Raw genomic sequence first — 13,865 nt, forward strand, 5'->3', positions numbered from 1 at the left:
TACTCACATCACTCACTCACAACACTCACAACACACACACTCACCCACATTACTCACATCACTCACATCACTCACTCACTCTCACATCACCCACATCACTCACATCACTTACTCACTCACTCACATCACTCACTCTCACCCACATTACTCACTCTCACTCACATCACCCACAACACACTCACATCACTCACACTCACAACACACTCACATCACTCACTCACACTCACAACACACTCACTCACATCACTCACAACACACTCACTCACATCACTCACTCACATCACTCACAACACACTCACTCACATCACACACTCACATCACTCACTCACATCACTCACTCACATCACACACAACACATGATAAGAAGTTTTTGTGTTAGAGCTCGTAAATGTGTCGTTAAACCCGCCGCAGCCAATTATTAGTAAGCAATTAGTAAGGTTTGTAACGTAAACAAGACGTGACGATTCGTCACTAGTTGAGCACAGCGGTTGTGTGTTAGAGAGTAAACCCACTACAACATTATTTACAATTATAGTGTAGTGTATAGTGTAGTATATACTAGTTGAGCACACCGGTTGTGTGTTGGAGAGTAAACCCACTACAACATTATTTACAATTATAGTGTAGTGTATAATGTAGTGTACTAGTTGAGCACACCGGTTGTGTGTTGTAGAGTAAACCCACTACAACATTTACAATTATAGTGTAGTGTATAGTGTAGTATATACTAGTTGAGCACACCGGTTGTGTGTTAGAGAGTAAACCCACTACAACATTATTTACAATTATAGTGTAGTGTATAATGTAGTGTACTAGTTGAGCACCCCGGTTGTGTGTTGTAGAGTAAACCCACTACAACATTTACAATTATAGTGTAGTGTATAGTGTAGTATACTAGTTGAGCACAGCGGTTGTGTGTTAGAGAGTAAACCCACTACAACATTTACAATTATAGTGTAGTGTATAGTGTAGTATACTAGTTGAGCACACCGGTTGTGTGTTGAAGAGTAAACCCACTACAACATTTACAATTATAGTGTAGTGTATAGTGTAGTGTACTAGTTGAGCACAGCGGTTGTGTGTTAGAGAGTAAACCCACTACAACATTTACAATTATAGTGTAGTGTATAGTGTAGTATACTAGTTGAGCACACCGGTTGTGTGTTGAAGAGTAAACCCACTACAACATTTACAATTATAGTGTAGTGTATAGTGTAGTATACTAGTTGAGCACAGCGGTTGTGTGTTAGAGAGTAAACCCACTACAACATTTACAATTATAGTGTAGTGTATAGTGTAGTATACTAGTTGAGCACACCGGTTGTGTGTTGAAGAGTAAACCCACTACAACATTTACAATTATAGTGTAGTGTATAGTGTAGTGTACTAGTTGAGCACAGCGGTTGTGTGTTAGAGAGTAAACCCACTACAACATTTACAATTATAGTGTAGTGTATAATGTAGTGTACTAGTTGAGCACACCGGTTGTGTGTTGTAGAGTAAACCCACTACAACATTTACAATTATAGTGTAGTGTATAGTGTAGTGTACTAGTTGAGCACACCGGTTGTGTGTTGTAGAGTAAACCCACTACAACATTTACAATTATAGTGTAGTGTACAGTGTAGTATACTAGTTGAGCACACCGGTTGTGTGTTGTAGAGTAAACCCACTACAACATTTGCAATTATAGTGTAGTGTATAGTGTAGTGTACTAGTTGAGCACATCGGTTGTGTGTTGGAGAGTAAACCCACTACAACATTTACAATTATAGTGTAGTGTATAGTGTAGTATACTAGTTCAGCACACCGGTTGTGTTGGAGATTAAACCCACTACAACATTTACAATTAGAGTGCCGTGACATTTCGCCAGTAATTACAACCGGCATCATCAGGCGACGGCCAGAATTGTTGATAAATCCTATTTCGGTGAGATTTTATAATATCGGTAGCAAGTTCGGAGACACCATCCGTCAAGTGAATGAAATACATTTTTCATGTATTCGTTGGTTTGAGCGGAATACATTACAACACAGGTATAAATAGAGGGGATGTGTGTCAGACAATCACATGGCTGGCACCCCATACGGTTTACCCAGAATTGTTCTGCAGCGAAATTGAGATTTTTAGATCCACACGGCATAAAGCCGCTTCGATAGGGCAAAACAAATGTGTCTATTTGTTTGTGTTTGCCTTTGTAGGCAAACACAAACAAATAGACACAAATAGACACAGATTTCTAATGGGCGCGAGGTGATCAATAAGGTCTGAATTGGTCTCTAATAAGGTAGTTCAAGTTCATTTATTTAGGTATAGCCCTGTGAGCCATTCGGCTCTTGAATCGGGTGCAACCGTAACAAACAAAAAACATGAACAAGAAAACATCTTAAAGTGAATATGTGACTGAGTGCAAACAGAAAATACGAGAAAAGACAGCAAAATATTGCAGAAAAATCACCGTACACCAACGCTGTGTGCAAAAATCCCAGTGGGATGCAAGCCAAACAGCCAACAACAACCACAAGACAACTTAGATTAAGGCCATCAGTCTAACTATGTACTAAAACAAACAAACATGGTAGGGGGCACTGATAAGAGGTTTACAGGTATGCAATCAGGTCTGAAGGCCAGGGGGGGGAGATGGGGTGCGGGTTAATGTGTGCATACAAATGACAATAGATTTCCATTGTTCTCTTGTCAGCGAGAATCCTGAGACGAAACGCTTCTGATTGGCTGTTGGGGCCCAGTCGAGCGACGCCCCCGCCCTCCCTCCCCCCCGCGTTCCGCGCGCTGATTGGCGGAGACACTCGAGGTGATTCGCCCCGCAGCGGAGGAACACAGCGCGCGGAGCGATACACGGGCACGGCGCTTCACCGCCGCCGAGGGACTTTGCCGGCAGGTTTTTTTTTTGTAGCTTTCACGACACCTCGTTTTTTGAAATCCACTGTCGTTATTCTCCATCGTACACGCGAATTCAACTCATGTCAGCCACTCCCACTTTTCTTAATGGCTTTCTTTTGGTGATTTCAGAAACGTTTTTTTGGTTTGGCCATGTTTGTTGTAGTACGGAGTTAGACTGATGGCTTTAATCTAAGTTGTCTTGTGGTTGTTAGTTGTTGTTGTTTGACTTGCATCCCACTGGGAATTTTGCACACAGCGTTGGTGTACGCGGTGCTTTTTCTGGAAGTTTTTTTTCTGTTTTTTCCTGGATTTTTCTGTTTGAAGATGTTTTCTTGTTCATGTTTTTTGTTTGTTGCGGTTGCACCCGATTCAAGAGCCGAATGGCTCACAGGGCTACACCAAATAAATGAACTGAAAAACTGAAAAAGGCACCGTGGGAATTGTAATTTGCCGCATCACGTGATTCCGACGAGTCACGTGACGTCCACCACCCTCAGCACGTGGCCGCCACGTGCAGCGCGACGTCCAGGCGGGAATGGTCACGTGGTCCGGATGCGCCCCAGCTGGGGCAATAAATTAAGCATCAAGAATATTTATTTACGTGGGAAGAATACGATGAGCTATAAAGCTCTTGAACACAGACGTCCAGTACGGGGCGGGTCACAACGTTACAACAAACAATACACACACCACGATAGGAGTGCAAAGTCAGTTTAACACGTAGTAGTAGTCGTAGGCTTTCGCGACCAATATCCATAATACAGGTTTTTTGGGTTAGATCGCGTAAATATGAATGTGTCGCTAAACCCACCACCACTTCGTTACTAGTGTAGAGGATGTTCGGGACATCCTCACACACCAACACCACACTACCACGGGTTAAGGGTCACGGGAGCGCTGCCGTGCTACGCCACCCAATCCGATTATTGAGGGGAGGACACTGAACGGATTGGCCCCCAGGAGGATTAGCAGTAGAGGGGTAGGCGCGAGAAGAGAGTGTTAAAAAAATTAACCCGTAAAAACTAAGTTTTTCAATAAATCCTTTATATGCGTGGTGGCTAGAGTCCTCTCGTCCTCTGGCTTGAGATGGCTGCCACCTATGGGTCAGATGATTGTCTGCCAGCATTAAGCAATTGGTAATGAAATATTTAAAAAAAATTCCCTAAACAGTGTAAAATTTTGGAAAAAAATTTTCACGAAAATTAATTGTCACGCACAACGAGTCTGTGTGCAAAATGTCAGCTCGATTGGATCACGGGAAATGGGTTAAAAAACGACCGAAAGATTTGCACGGTCGTAAGCAAGCAAGTACGCAAGCAAGCAAGCAAACTTAATATAAAGGATTTAAAAAAGGGCGGGAGATGGGCTATATAGGAGAGGCGATTTGAAGGGTTCGGGGTTTGGGTTTTGATGAGTGGAAGTACGGTGTGAATTGCCTTGAGAATAAAGATCCTGCTTAAACCATCTCAAGTCTCCTAGTAACGAATTGGCATGTTCTGTTTACGTGACAAACCTTATTGGCTGTGTCGGGTGGTGGCGGGTTTAACGACACATTTATATTTACGTGATCTAACCCAAAACACCAGTATTATAGAGGATTGTCAAGGTAAACAAGAAACTTCAAAATAAATATCAAACACATTTTTTTTTATCTGACCTGGTAAAGCCCACTCAGATAGTAACTTATTTTTCAAAAGTGACCTGGCCACAAATGATAGCTCAACAAAGTGGCTAATCATTATTATAGCAGCAAAATAATCTCAATTCAATGAAGACCCCCCTCCCTACGATTTACTCCTTTCTTCGTATCTGTTGTTCTCCGGTCCGTCCAGCCCATGAGCCCCGTTGCAGTTACACCGCCTGCGTACTTGATAACTACGGCAATGGGATGCCTCTCATGGTTGCCGTAATAACAAATAAAGAACGTGTTAAAAATGTATCTGCATACGAGACTGCGGTGGGTGGGACGTGTGCCACATGGGAGATGATGGGTTTCGATTTAAAGCTTTTGTGAATGCAGGGATTCATATTCTTGGTTCTTTCGGTAAAGTCACGTAGAAAGGAAATAATACAATAATAAAAATAAAACATAATAAAATTCTCACGACGTTTTGGCCACAACGCAAGCAGCCCTCCTCAGATGATGGGTTTCCAAAACTGGCTGGCATTGGAATGGCATCCAGAGGTCAACGACCAATTTGAATACATAAAGGATGGTGCTGACGGGACTAAGATTGGACCTTGGTCACGTGTAGTGTGCAGTTAGCACTGGATCTCGCAAATCGAAGCTAATAGCTCAGTGGGCCTTACTTGGTTAGACAAAGCATTGTTTAGTTGTATTTGTATATATTTGTAAGTGATTTGTTCATCTTTCCTAGACTCTGCACTCCTATCGTGTTTTTTTGTATTTTAACATTCTGACCCGCCTCTACAGGACATCTGTGAAAAAGAGCTTCACGGCTCATCAGATTCTTCCAGTATAAATACAGATTCTGATTTTATAGGAAGCAATAGCAAGAGTGGCACCACATGGTCCACGTTGTTGTCAAGTGGCATTGCAGAGTTGCGATGTGGATGTGTTTCGATGTCGTGCTTGTGACAGTTGCGCTATATGACGTGCTTGTAAATATGGCTGTGTTTGTGGAGTAGCCCCAATGCAGCTTTAACGGGACCCACGCCGTCATGCTCAAATGCGTGAGGCTCCATCGACGTTGCGTCTCGTCGGCCGCCGCCTTCGCCCCGCTCCGCTCACGACACGACATGCGCCCGTCGGCTGGCGGCGCCACGCCGGGCAGGAACCCCACTCTCTGCAGCGACGCGGAGGTCAGTCTGATGTGTACACAGAATAACAAAGCATGTTCACACCATTCGGCCAGGTGATCAAATCACCCGCAATGCACCCGATCTCGTGAGATCTCAGACGCTAAGCAGGATGGAGGCTGGATGACTGTTTGTGATAGGTGACCACCACTTAGAGGGTTAGGGGCTCTGTGGTGGGCAGCAGATGGCAATGCCGAAACAACCCATTGTGATAGAGTCCAGTACTTTTGGCATGTCTGTGCTCCCTGCCTTTATCAAGCCGCACCACCATCATGGTGAGGTATGGTCACATAATACCACCTTCCCTCACTGATTAGCACGCCTGGCTATGGTGCGAAAGAAGTTCAACGTACCCATGTAAAGATTAGATGAACTCGTCTCGTTTCATTCTCTCATTTGTTTTGTTATTCTGTCTCTCTTTTGCTATTAACCTGAACGAAACAGCATAACGTTTGTATGATTCTCAGATGCATACGTGTATCATGAGTTTAAGAAATAGATTTCAGCCAATCAAATGATGTATTCCTACGTTATTACCCGCCTGTATTAGACGACATGATAGGTTTCGTACAAACTATTTCCCAGGTTTCCATCTCCCTTTGAGATTGGAAAAGACTGGTGCTCCCTCCCTCCCTGCCTCCCCCTCCACCACCGCGGCAGGAGCTGTTCCGGAGCGCCGTGTCGGCGGTGCTGCCGCTGGGCATGGTGCGGCGCAGCTTGCGCGTGGAGGGCGGCGACACGCTGAGCGCCGGCGGGCGCTGCTTCCCGCTGCGGCGCAACGTGACGGTGGTGGGCTTCGGCAAGGCGGCGCTGGGCATGGGTCGCGCTGCCGAGGAGCTGCTGGGCCGCCACGTGGTGCGGGGAGCGCTCAGCGTTCCCGTGGGGGCGCAGGAGAGCCTTCGCCAGGCCGGCAAAACGTACGCATGCACGCGCAGGCAGGTGTGTGTGTGGGGGGCACTATGAGCACTGGGGGTCGGCGAGTGCGAGGCGCTACGGTCAATCCCGGCGAACGGGCTTCCATTCCTGGCAGTTGTGAGCGTTATGTAAAAAGAAGAATAGGTTTTACCCTTTCTGGCGATAAAACAGCTGTTAAGATGTTCAAACACCAAATATAAACCTTTTTCAAGGAATAAACTGTCCAATAAGCACACGTGCTTGTGGTGAACACGCAAACAAAACACGCTCCGCTAATATATGTCTTCGAAACTGACTGGCCGACACCAGAGACAGCCTTTAGGGCCTAGTCTCACCCAGTGTCAGACCAGAGAACGCCAAACGGCATTGTTACAGCTTTTTAATGGTCCTGGCACTGCACCCTCCCCACCTTCATGAAATCAACTGAAGTTGAGTGCATAGTGTGGTGTGCTCAATATCAGCACTGGGGAGAGACAAAGGTGGCTGGGCATTATGGCATTGGTCACAACCGTTTGTTTAAGATATTTGTGGTTGCAGGATGGCCAGACATCTGCAACATTTTACCGCGCACCGTTCTCTGTTAAAACCAATGTGGCTCTACGTGCCAAAATTGGCTCGATATAATCGGCGAGTTGAGAGCAAACGCGTGGGATTTCTCACGTTGCAGAGAGATGCTTCTGCAGCCAGACACCAAGCTGAGGGTGTTCGAAGGGGCCCTCAATAACCTGCCCGACGAGGGGTCGCTCGAAGCTGCCCGCTACATCCAGCGGCTCGTGGAAGCCCTGAGACCGAGCGACCTACTCCTCGTTCTCATCTCAGGTGCCGCCCCCCCACCCCCCTCCTTGCACTTGAGTGATTGCCGTCTCGGTAGCGAGAGACCGCAATGGCACGACGAGGGGGGAATGGAGGGGCACGTTTCATCTGGCAAAGTGGATTCCTACGCTCGTGATATGCGCGTTGCAAAGCGTTTGGGAGAAATTGTTAATTTTAATTCACGCAATTACTGTATCTGCAATTTTTTTCCCCCGAGACTCATCGTCGGAGGTGTTAACTACCTCGCCTGCTAACAAAGAGGTCGTAAGTTTGATCCCGATGCCGGAGTTTGCATGTTCTCCTGGCGTTCCCTTGTATTTTTCTCCGGATCCTCCGGTTTTTCACTCATTTACAAACATGCGTTTAGAGTATTTTGGGCTGTTATAAACTTCCACACGATAAGCCACTTCATTGGACTATCATCTGTCGCCAGGTCGCTTCTGGCAAAAAATCTAGAAAGCTCAGTGGGCCTTACCTGGTGAAATAAAATAGTTTACATCTTGCGCACACGTCATCGCTCCATTTCCACACGATCCACCGACCCCCCCCCACACATTTGTGGACCATGGGCCTGTGCACCACCACCACCGTCACTTTGACTGTTGGTACCGTGCGCGGTTCCCATTGCATTTCGACCCCTCCACCAGAGGTCGCAACCGGGTACCCGATACCCGTACCCTACCCGATACCCGGCTACCCGTACCCAGCCGGGTACGGGTACGGGTACGGGTAGCCATTTACGACCCTGCTGCGGCCGGGTACGGGTAGGCCGTGAGTCACTGGTGAGTAACCGTTTGTCACTCATTTCGGGTAGGGTACGGGTAGGGAACGGGAACCCGTACCTGGCCGGGTACGGGTAAGGAATCAAAACCTGTTTGCGACCTCTGCCCTCCGCCCACCCCCTCCCACCGCCCCTCAGGGGGTGGCTCCGCGCTGCTGCCCGCGCCGGTGCCCCCCGTGAGTCTGCAGGAGAAGCAGGAGGTGACGCGGCTGCTGGCGACGCGGGGGGCGGCCATCGGCGAGCTCAACGCGGTGCGCCGCGGCCTCTCGCTGCTCAAGGGCGGCGGCCTTGCCCGCCTGGCGCGACCCGCACAGGTGACGGGAGGGCGGGCACGTGCACGTACGTATGCACGTTGAACTTCTATCGCATCGTACGTACCCAACCGCGCCGATCGGAGGTGCGGCACGCCACGTCCTGGACAAACGCGGGCGCTCTCGCGCAGACACTAACTTACGTTCACAACTCGCACACGAGTGCTCGCACCTACATATACACGCTTGCACACTCGTAGGCATACGCAGGAGCAGTCAGCCCGTCTGCTGGCTAGAGACTTCATCAGAGACCGGTCAGGGTAATGTCTAAAGGAATAACATCGGAACGGCAGCGTCGATGACAACTAAAACAAACCCACTTTTTGAAAGAGCTTTCGAATTTGCGAGATACTCGCATACAGGCAGCAAGTGGGTACCATCATGCAGAGGCACGAGCAGGGATGGCATGACGAGACGCCCGTGTGCGCTCCTCCAGGTCGTCACGTTGATCCTGTCGGACGTGGTGGGAGATCCCCTGGAAGCGATCGCGAGCGGCCCCACGGTGCGCAACCCCACGACCCCGTCGCACTGCCTGGACGTGCTCGGCCGCTACGAGCTGCTGGGCCGCGTTGCGCCCTCCGTGTTGCACCACCTCTCCCACCCGCCGTCGCCCCGCTCCAACGACGACGACGAGGACCTCTCGCACGTCCTCAACCTCGTCGTGGGCTCCAGCGGGCTGGCGCTCCAGGAGGCGTGCGCCCACGCCGCTCGGCTGGGCTACGAGCCGCTGGCGCTGTCCCGCTCGGTCACGGGGGACGTGGCGGACGCCGCCGAGTTCTACTCCCGGCTCATCGCGTACGCGTGCCGTCGCCTGCGCTCGCGCGGAGGCCCCACGGGCGGAGGGAATGCGGAGGACGAGGTGGACGAGGTTGAGGAGGCGGAGCGTCTAAAGGAGGCGGCGGCGAGGTGCGGCGTGCATGATCTGTCGACGGAGGCGCTGGCCGGCACGGTGGCGATCGCCGCGCGCCGCCGGGGAGGGCGCCTGTGCGTGGCATGCGGGGGGGAGACGACCGTGAGCGTCGGGGGCGATGGGCGGGGCGGGCGCAATCAGGAGCTGGCGCTGCACGTGGCTCGGCGGCTTGGGGGCTTGAGACAAACCCAGCCCATACAGGTACCAGACATACCGCCACCAGCCGAGCCAAGATAGCCAAGCAGACACTCGCCCCAACTCGTAATCCTAATCGCAGCAGCCAACCATGCACCGCACCTCTAACCCCAACAGGCATCAGGGTTTTGACTGCAGGAATTAATATTATTTGGTTCTTTCGGTAAAGTCACGTAGATAGAAAAAAATAAAATAAAGTGAATAAAAATACCATGGGCTACGCCCATCTCCAAACCTTTATAAACAGTTTGCCTTTCGAGGCTATAACCCCTTTTCCTGATGACTGCTTGTGTTGCGATCGAAACGTCGTGATATTTGTACTCACTTTATTTATATTTTTTCTATCTACGTGACTTTACCAAAAGAACCAAAAAATAGGCATCAGGGTCAGTGTTCAATTCCCAGAGGAATGGCAGCAATTATTATGATTATCCGAGTGTTGTCTTCCGGGTTCGGCTGAATGTTCAGCATTTCTTCTCTCTCTGCAGTCGTGTGTGGCGAGAGCTTGAGAGAAGAAATGATCGACACGCGGTCTAACCCGGAAAACCGCACTTGGATTACGAGCGGCTGTGAAACCTACACACGGCATCCATTTCCGGTTTCGGTGCAAGCATCGGTGTCTATGCAAGTCTTAGTGCGAGTCTACGGGTCTCTTCTGTGTGAGCCTATGAGTAACCGAGCTGAGCCGGTCTACTCATTGCGTGAAAAGCCACCCGCATGTTGCGCGTTTCCCCCCTGCACCCACCAGTCCCCACTCGGGCCCGTTGCCGCACCGAGCGGCGTCGGTGACGTCGGCAACGCCGTGGACGCGACGCGCGGCTGCTCCGCCGTGTTCCTGAGCGCCGGCACGGACGGCCAAGACGGCCCCACGCCGGCGGCCGGGGCGCTGGCGTGGCCCTCGCTCGTCGCCGAGGCGCGCGCGGCCGGGGCGGATGTGGAGGACGCCCTGCGGCGCAACGACTCGTTTGGGTTCTACTCGGCGCTGGGCGAGGGCCTCGTCGTCACGGGGCTCACGGGCACCAACGTCATGGACGTGCAGCTCGTGCTGGTGCAGCCGCGGCAGCCGTAGAGGCAACGGTGGCGGCGGGGGGCAGCACGGGCGGCGAAGGGACACGGGCAGTGAGGAGAGGGGACAGGCAGTCGTCGACAGATGGAATGTAGGGAGGGGAGCAGCGGGGACTGAAGTAGAAGTCTCGAGAGAAGTGTAACTTCGAGTTGTTGTAACGTTCTGAGCCCCGTGCCCCTACTGGACATCTGTGAAAAAGAGCTTCATAGTCGGCTTCCTCCAGTGTGAATAAAGATCCTGATTCTGAATAGAGAGAGGGGAGTAGAGAGAGAGAGAGAAGAGTACAGAGAGGACAAGTTGAGAGTAGTAGTCGTAGTAGAGTGAGAGACAGGGAGACCAGCAGTAAGGAAACGTCACGAGCAGTGGAGGTCAGAAAGAATAGCAACTGGGGTGAGGGGCAGGAGCGTGAAAGGGACACCAGCAGTAGAGGAAGGAACACGAGGAGCGGCGAGGCGGGCCGAGCGAGCGGGAGAAGGGGGGCCGTCACACCGGTGCTCGAGGAGGAGGAGGGGCGGCTTCGTCTGCGGCTTCATTTTTTGTTTGTAAATTGAATCTTGCTCGACTTTTATCTCTGTTCAAAATGAACACGAATCGTTACGATGAGGTGGTTGAGGGGTTCCTAACGACGGACCAGTACCGCCGCTAGGCCCCGATTAGGGCCCATGGATTGATTACACCGGGCTCTCAGTTTCAGGAGATGATCTCAGACTCGTCACAATGTGGCCGTAGCACTTTGATCTATAAAGATTTAGAATCATCCTTGCCGAGTATCAAATGAGAGATACAAAGTGAGTGTTTCATCAAGGTAAAATCTCGACTTAAAGCTTTCGTGACTGCAGGAATTCATATTGTTGGGTCTTTCGGTAAAGTCACGTAGGTAGGTTCAAAGAAAATAACAAAAAACTACGGCGTTTCGATCGCAACACAAGCGGTCGTGATCAGGAAGAAAAAAAAAGAACGCTTGTGTTGCGATCGAAACGTCGTAGTTTTTGTAATTTTTTTGTTATTTTTTTTTTACCTGGCTTTACCGAAAGATCCAAGAATATTTCAAGGTGTTTTTGCTTCACGCCTTGATGCCATCGTTGCTATCCGAATGTAATTTATGACAATAGAAAACGGTGGAATTAAAACAATTTTTCTCACTACTTTCTCAATGCTGAGGTTTGGTAACTTCATTGTCATGTTTTTCGTGAATGAGATTGTAAAAATTCGAGCATACATTGCCCACTTTCGAATCCAGGTAAGCCACCCGTGATGAAAGCAGCTACTCAAATGTAGCTCGGCCATCAATGATTGGTAAAAAAAGTGAAATTTGATTTTCACTTCATTATAAAAAAAAATTGCTGAATTTGGATAAAATTCCAGCTCTTGACAAATAAAAACATTGATTTGAGAACTATAAATACCTGTTTGACTGTACAGTAACCCTTAATATTAGCAGGGGATACACTTTCCCGGTGAATGTAGCGAATATAAAACCTGCGACTATTAATAATTATAATTAAAGTTTGAGTAAAATCGGGTTAGGGGTCATAAACACATCTATTACGTTTAAAAAACATTCACAGATACATTAATCAATACGTATATTGTTATAGTATTAATGTGTTATTTAACTATTGCCTTTAATAATGATGAACAGAAACGCATTTAAAAGTGCAAATAAAAAAAAGATTATACAATGCATTATCACAACTATATTGTAAGGGAAAGTGCTTGCGTGCAAATAGTGCGGCAGGCAAAGGCAGACCGAGAGGGAGAGCGTCCCGTGGGAAACTTTCACGCTCTCAACATCCACGCCGCTCCCACACCATCACGACTTCTTGTCGGGTCGGAGCGGTGCTACGGCCGCGAATATTTCAAACTCGCCTTTTGCCCGTCCAAGGACAGGTGCATTGCAGTAGATCTGAAACTTGCAAGCGAAAAGCAGAACGCGACGTGATATATTCATCGCATCCATTTGTGTGCAATTTGTAAGGGCGCGGTGACACAGACCTATTTCATTTAAAGGTTATCATCCCTTGTTCATCATGACCTCCTTTTTACTTTGATGTCTCAACAGCGTTACGGAGATCGCGTGACGTCAGGGTTCTGCCTTTGTCGTGAGGGTTGTAAGTTGAGGAGGGGGGAGGAGGCGCCTCGCCCCCCCCCCTCCATGTGGAGTGACGTCACCCACTAATTATTATTAATGGAGGGGGGGTGTCCATTTGGAGGACGTCACCTGCTCATGATTATTAACGAGGGGGCTGTTTGATGTGGAGTGACGTCACCTGCTCATGATAATTAACGAGGGTGGGGGTTCTACCTGCGGAATGACGTCACCCGCTCATGATTATTAATGAGGGGGGTCCATGTGGAGGACGTAACCTGTTCATGATTACTAATGAGGGGGGCTGATCGGCGTGGAGTGATGTCACGCGCGGGACACACAGATTCTTGGCTCATTACAGTAGCGAATAGCTCTAATCCAGATGGAGATTCATCTTCTTGTTTCTTTCGGTAAAGTCACGTAGAAGGGAAGTAATAAAATAATAAAAATAAAACATAATAAAACAATTCTCACGACGTTTCGGCTACAACGCAAGCAGCCGTCTTCAGGTGAAGAATGAGACACTACCAAACTAGGAGCTTATATATAAGCTGCATTGGGGGTTGAAGAGCGCCTTAACAAAAAGAATGTGCATGTGAAGAGGGATTTAGCATATTCATGGAAAATGCGTAGGCGTTGGGCGGGGGGGTGTCAAAGTCATATTATGCCCATGCATTATGCAGGATCAGCAGCAACCAAGGGGGGTGCAGGGATTAGCAGTAACAAAGGAAAGGAATGTTAATGATATGTAGCTGCAGTTACTCAACAACCACGTAGAAAACTAAAGTATAAACTACATAAAAAACTAAAGTATAAACTGCATCGCACCATCAGTATACTTACTATACTCTATAATAAGCTGAGTTACTAACAGCAAGTAATACATTACAATTTTACCTCGTAAAAATTCTATAATATGCTTCCATCTAAACCTTATTCTCTTACATCACACGAGCATATACCGTACTATATACTGCCATAGATAAACCCAACATTAAATTATATACTGTATTGCTGTAAACCAACCTATATCTTATACATTTAATATCACACTATGTATTAT

General features: G+C 48.5%; 1 protein-coding gene across 1 annotated transcript; it reads left to right on the forward strand.

Moving 5' to 3' along the window:
- Positions 1–132: 132 nt before the first annotated feature.
- Positions 133–11,858, forward strand: GLYCTK (glycerate kinase). The gene is made up of 8 exons (XM_061554358.1): positions 133–437; positions 2,703–2,896; positions 5,552–5,725; positions 6,383–6,639; positions 7,305–7,456; positions 8,370–8,545; positions 8,979–9,653; positions 10,396–11,858. Exons 3-8 carry the CDS (start codon positions 5,585–5,587, stop codon positions 10,714–10,716), a joined length of 1,722 nt encoding a protein of 573 aa, XP_061410342.1. The 5' UTR covers positions 133–437; positions 2,703–2,896; positions 5,552–5,584; the 3' UTR covers positions 10,717–11,858.
- Positions 11,859–13,865: the final 2,007 nt, after the last annotated feature.

Source organism: Lethenteron reissneri, chromosome 19 (assembly GCF_015708825.2).
Source record: "Lethenteron reissneri isolate LAM-NWPU_2019-01 chromosome 19, ASM1570882v1, whole genome shotgun sequence".
In the NCBI taxonomy this organism is placed as follows: Eukaryota; Metazoa; Chordata; class Hyperoartia; order Petromyzontiformes; family Petromyzontidae; genus Lethenteron; species Lethenteron reissneri.

Coding starts and splice junctions, on each gene's coding strand:
- GLYCTK (XM_061554358.1), top strand. CDS start 5,585: ATGCTCAAATGCGTGAGGCTCCATCGACGTTGCGTCTCGTCGGCCGCC. Junction 6,640..7,304: donor CTTCGCCAGGCCGGCAAAAC/GTACGCATGCAC, acceptor CTCACGTTGCAG/AGAGATGCTTCTGCAGCCAG. Junction 9,654..10,395: donor GACAAACCCAGCCCATACAG/GTACCAGACATA, acceptor TGCACCCACCAG/TCCCCACTCGGGCCCGTTGC.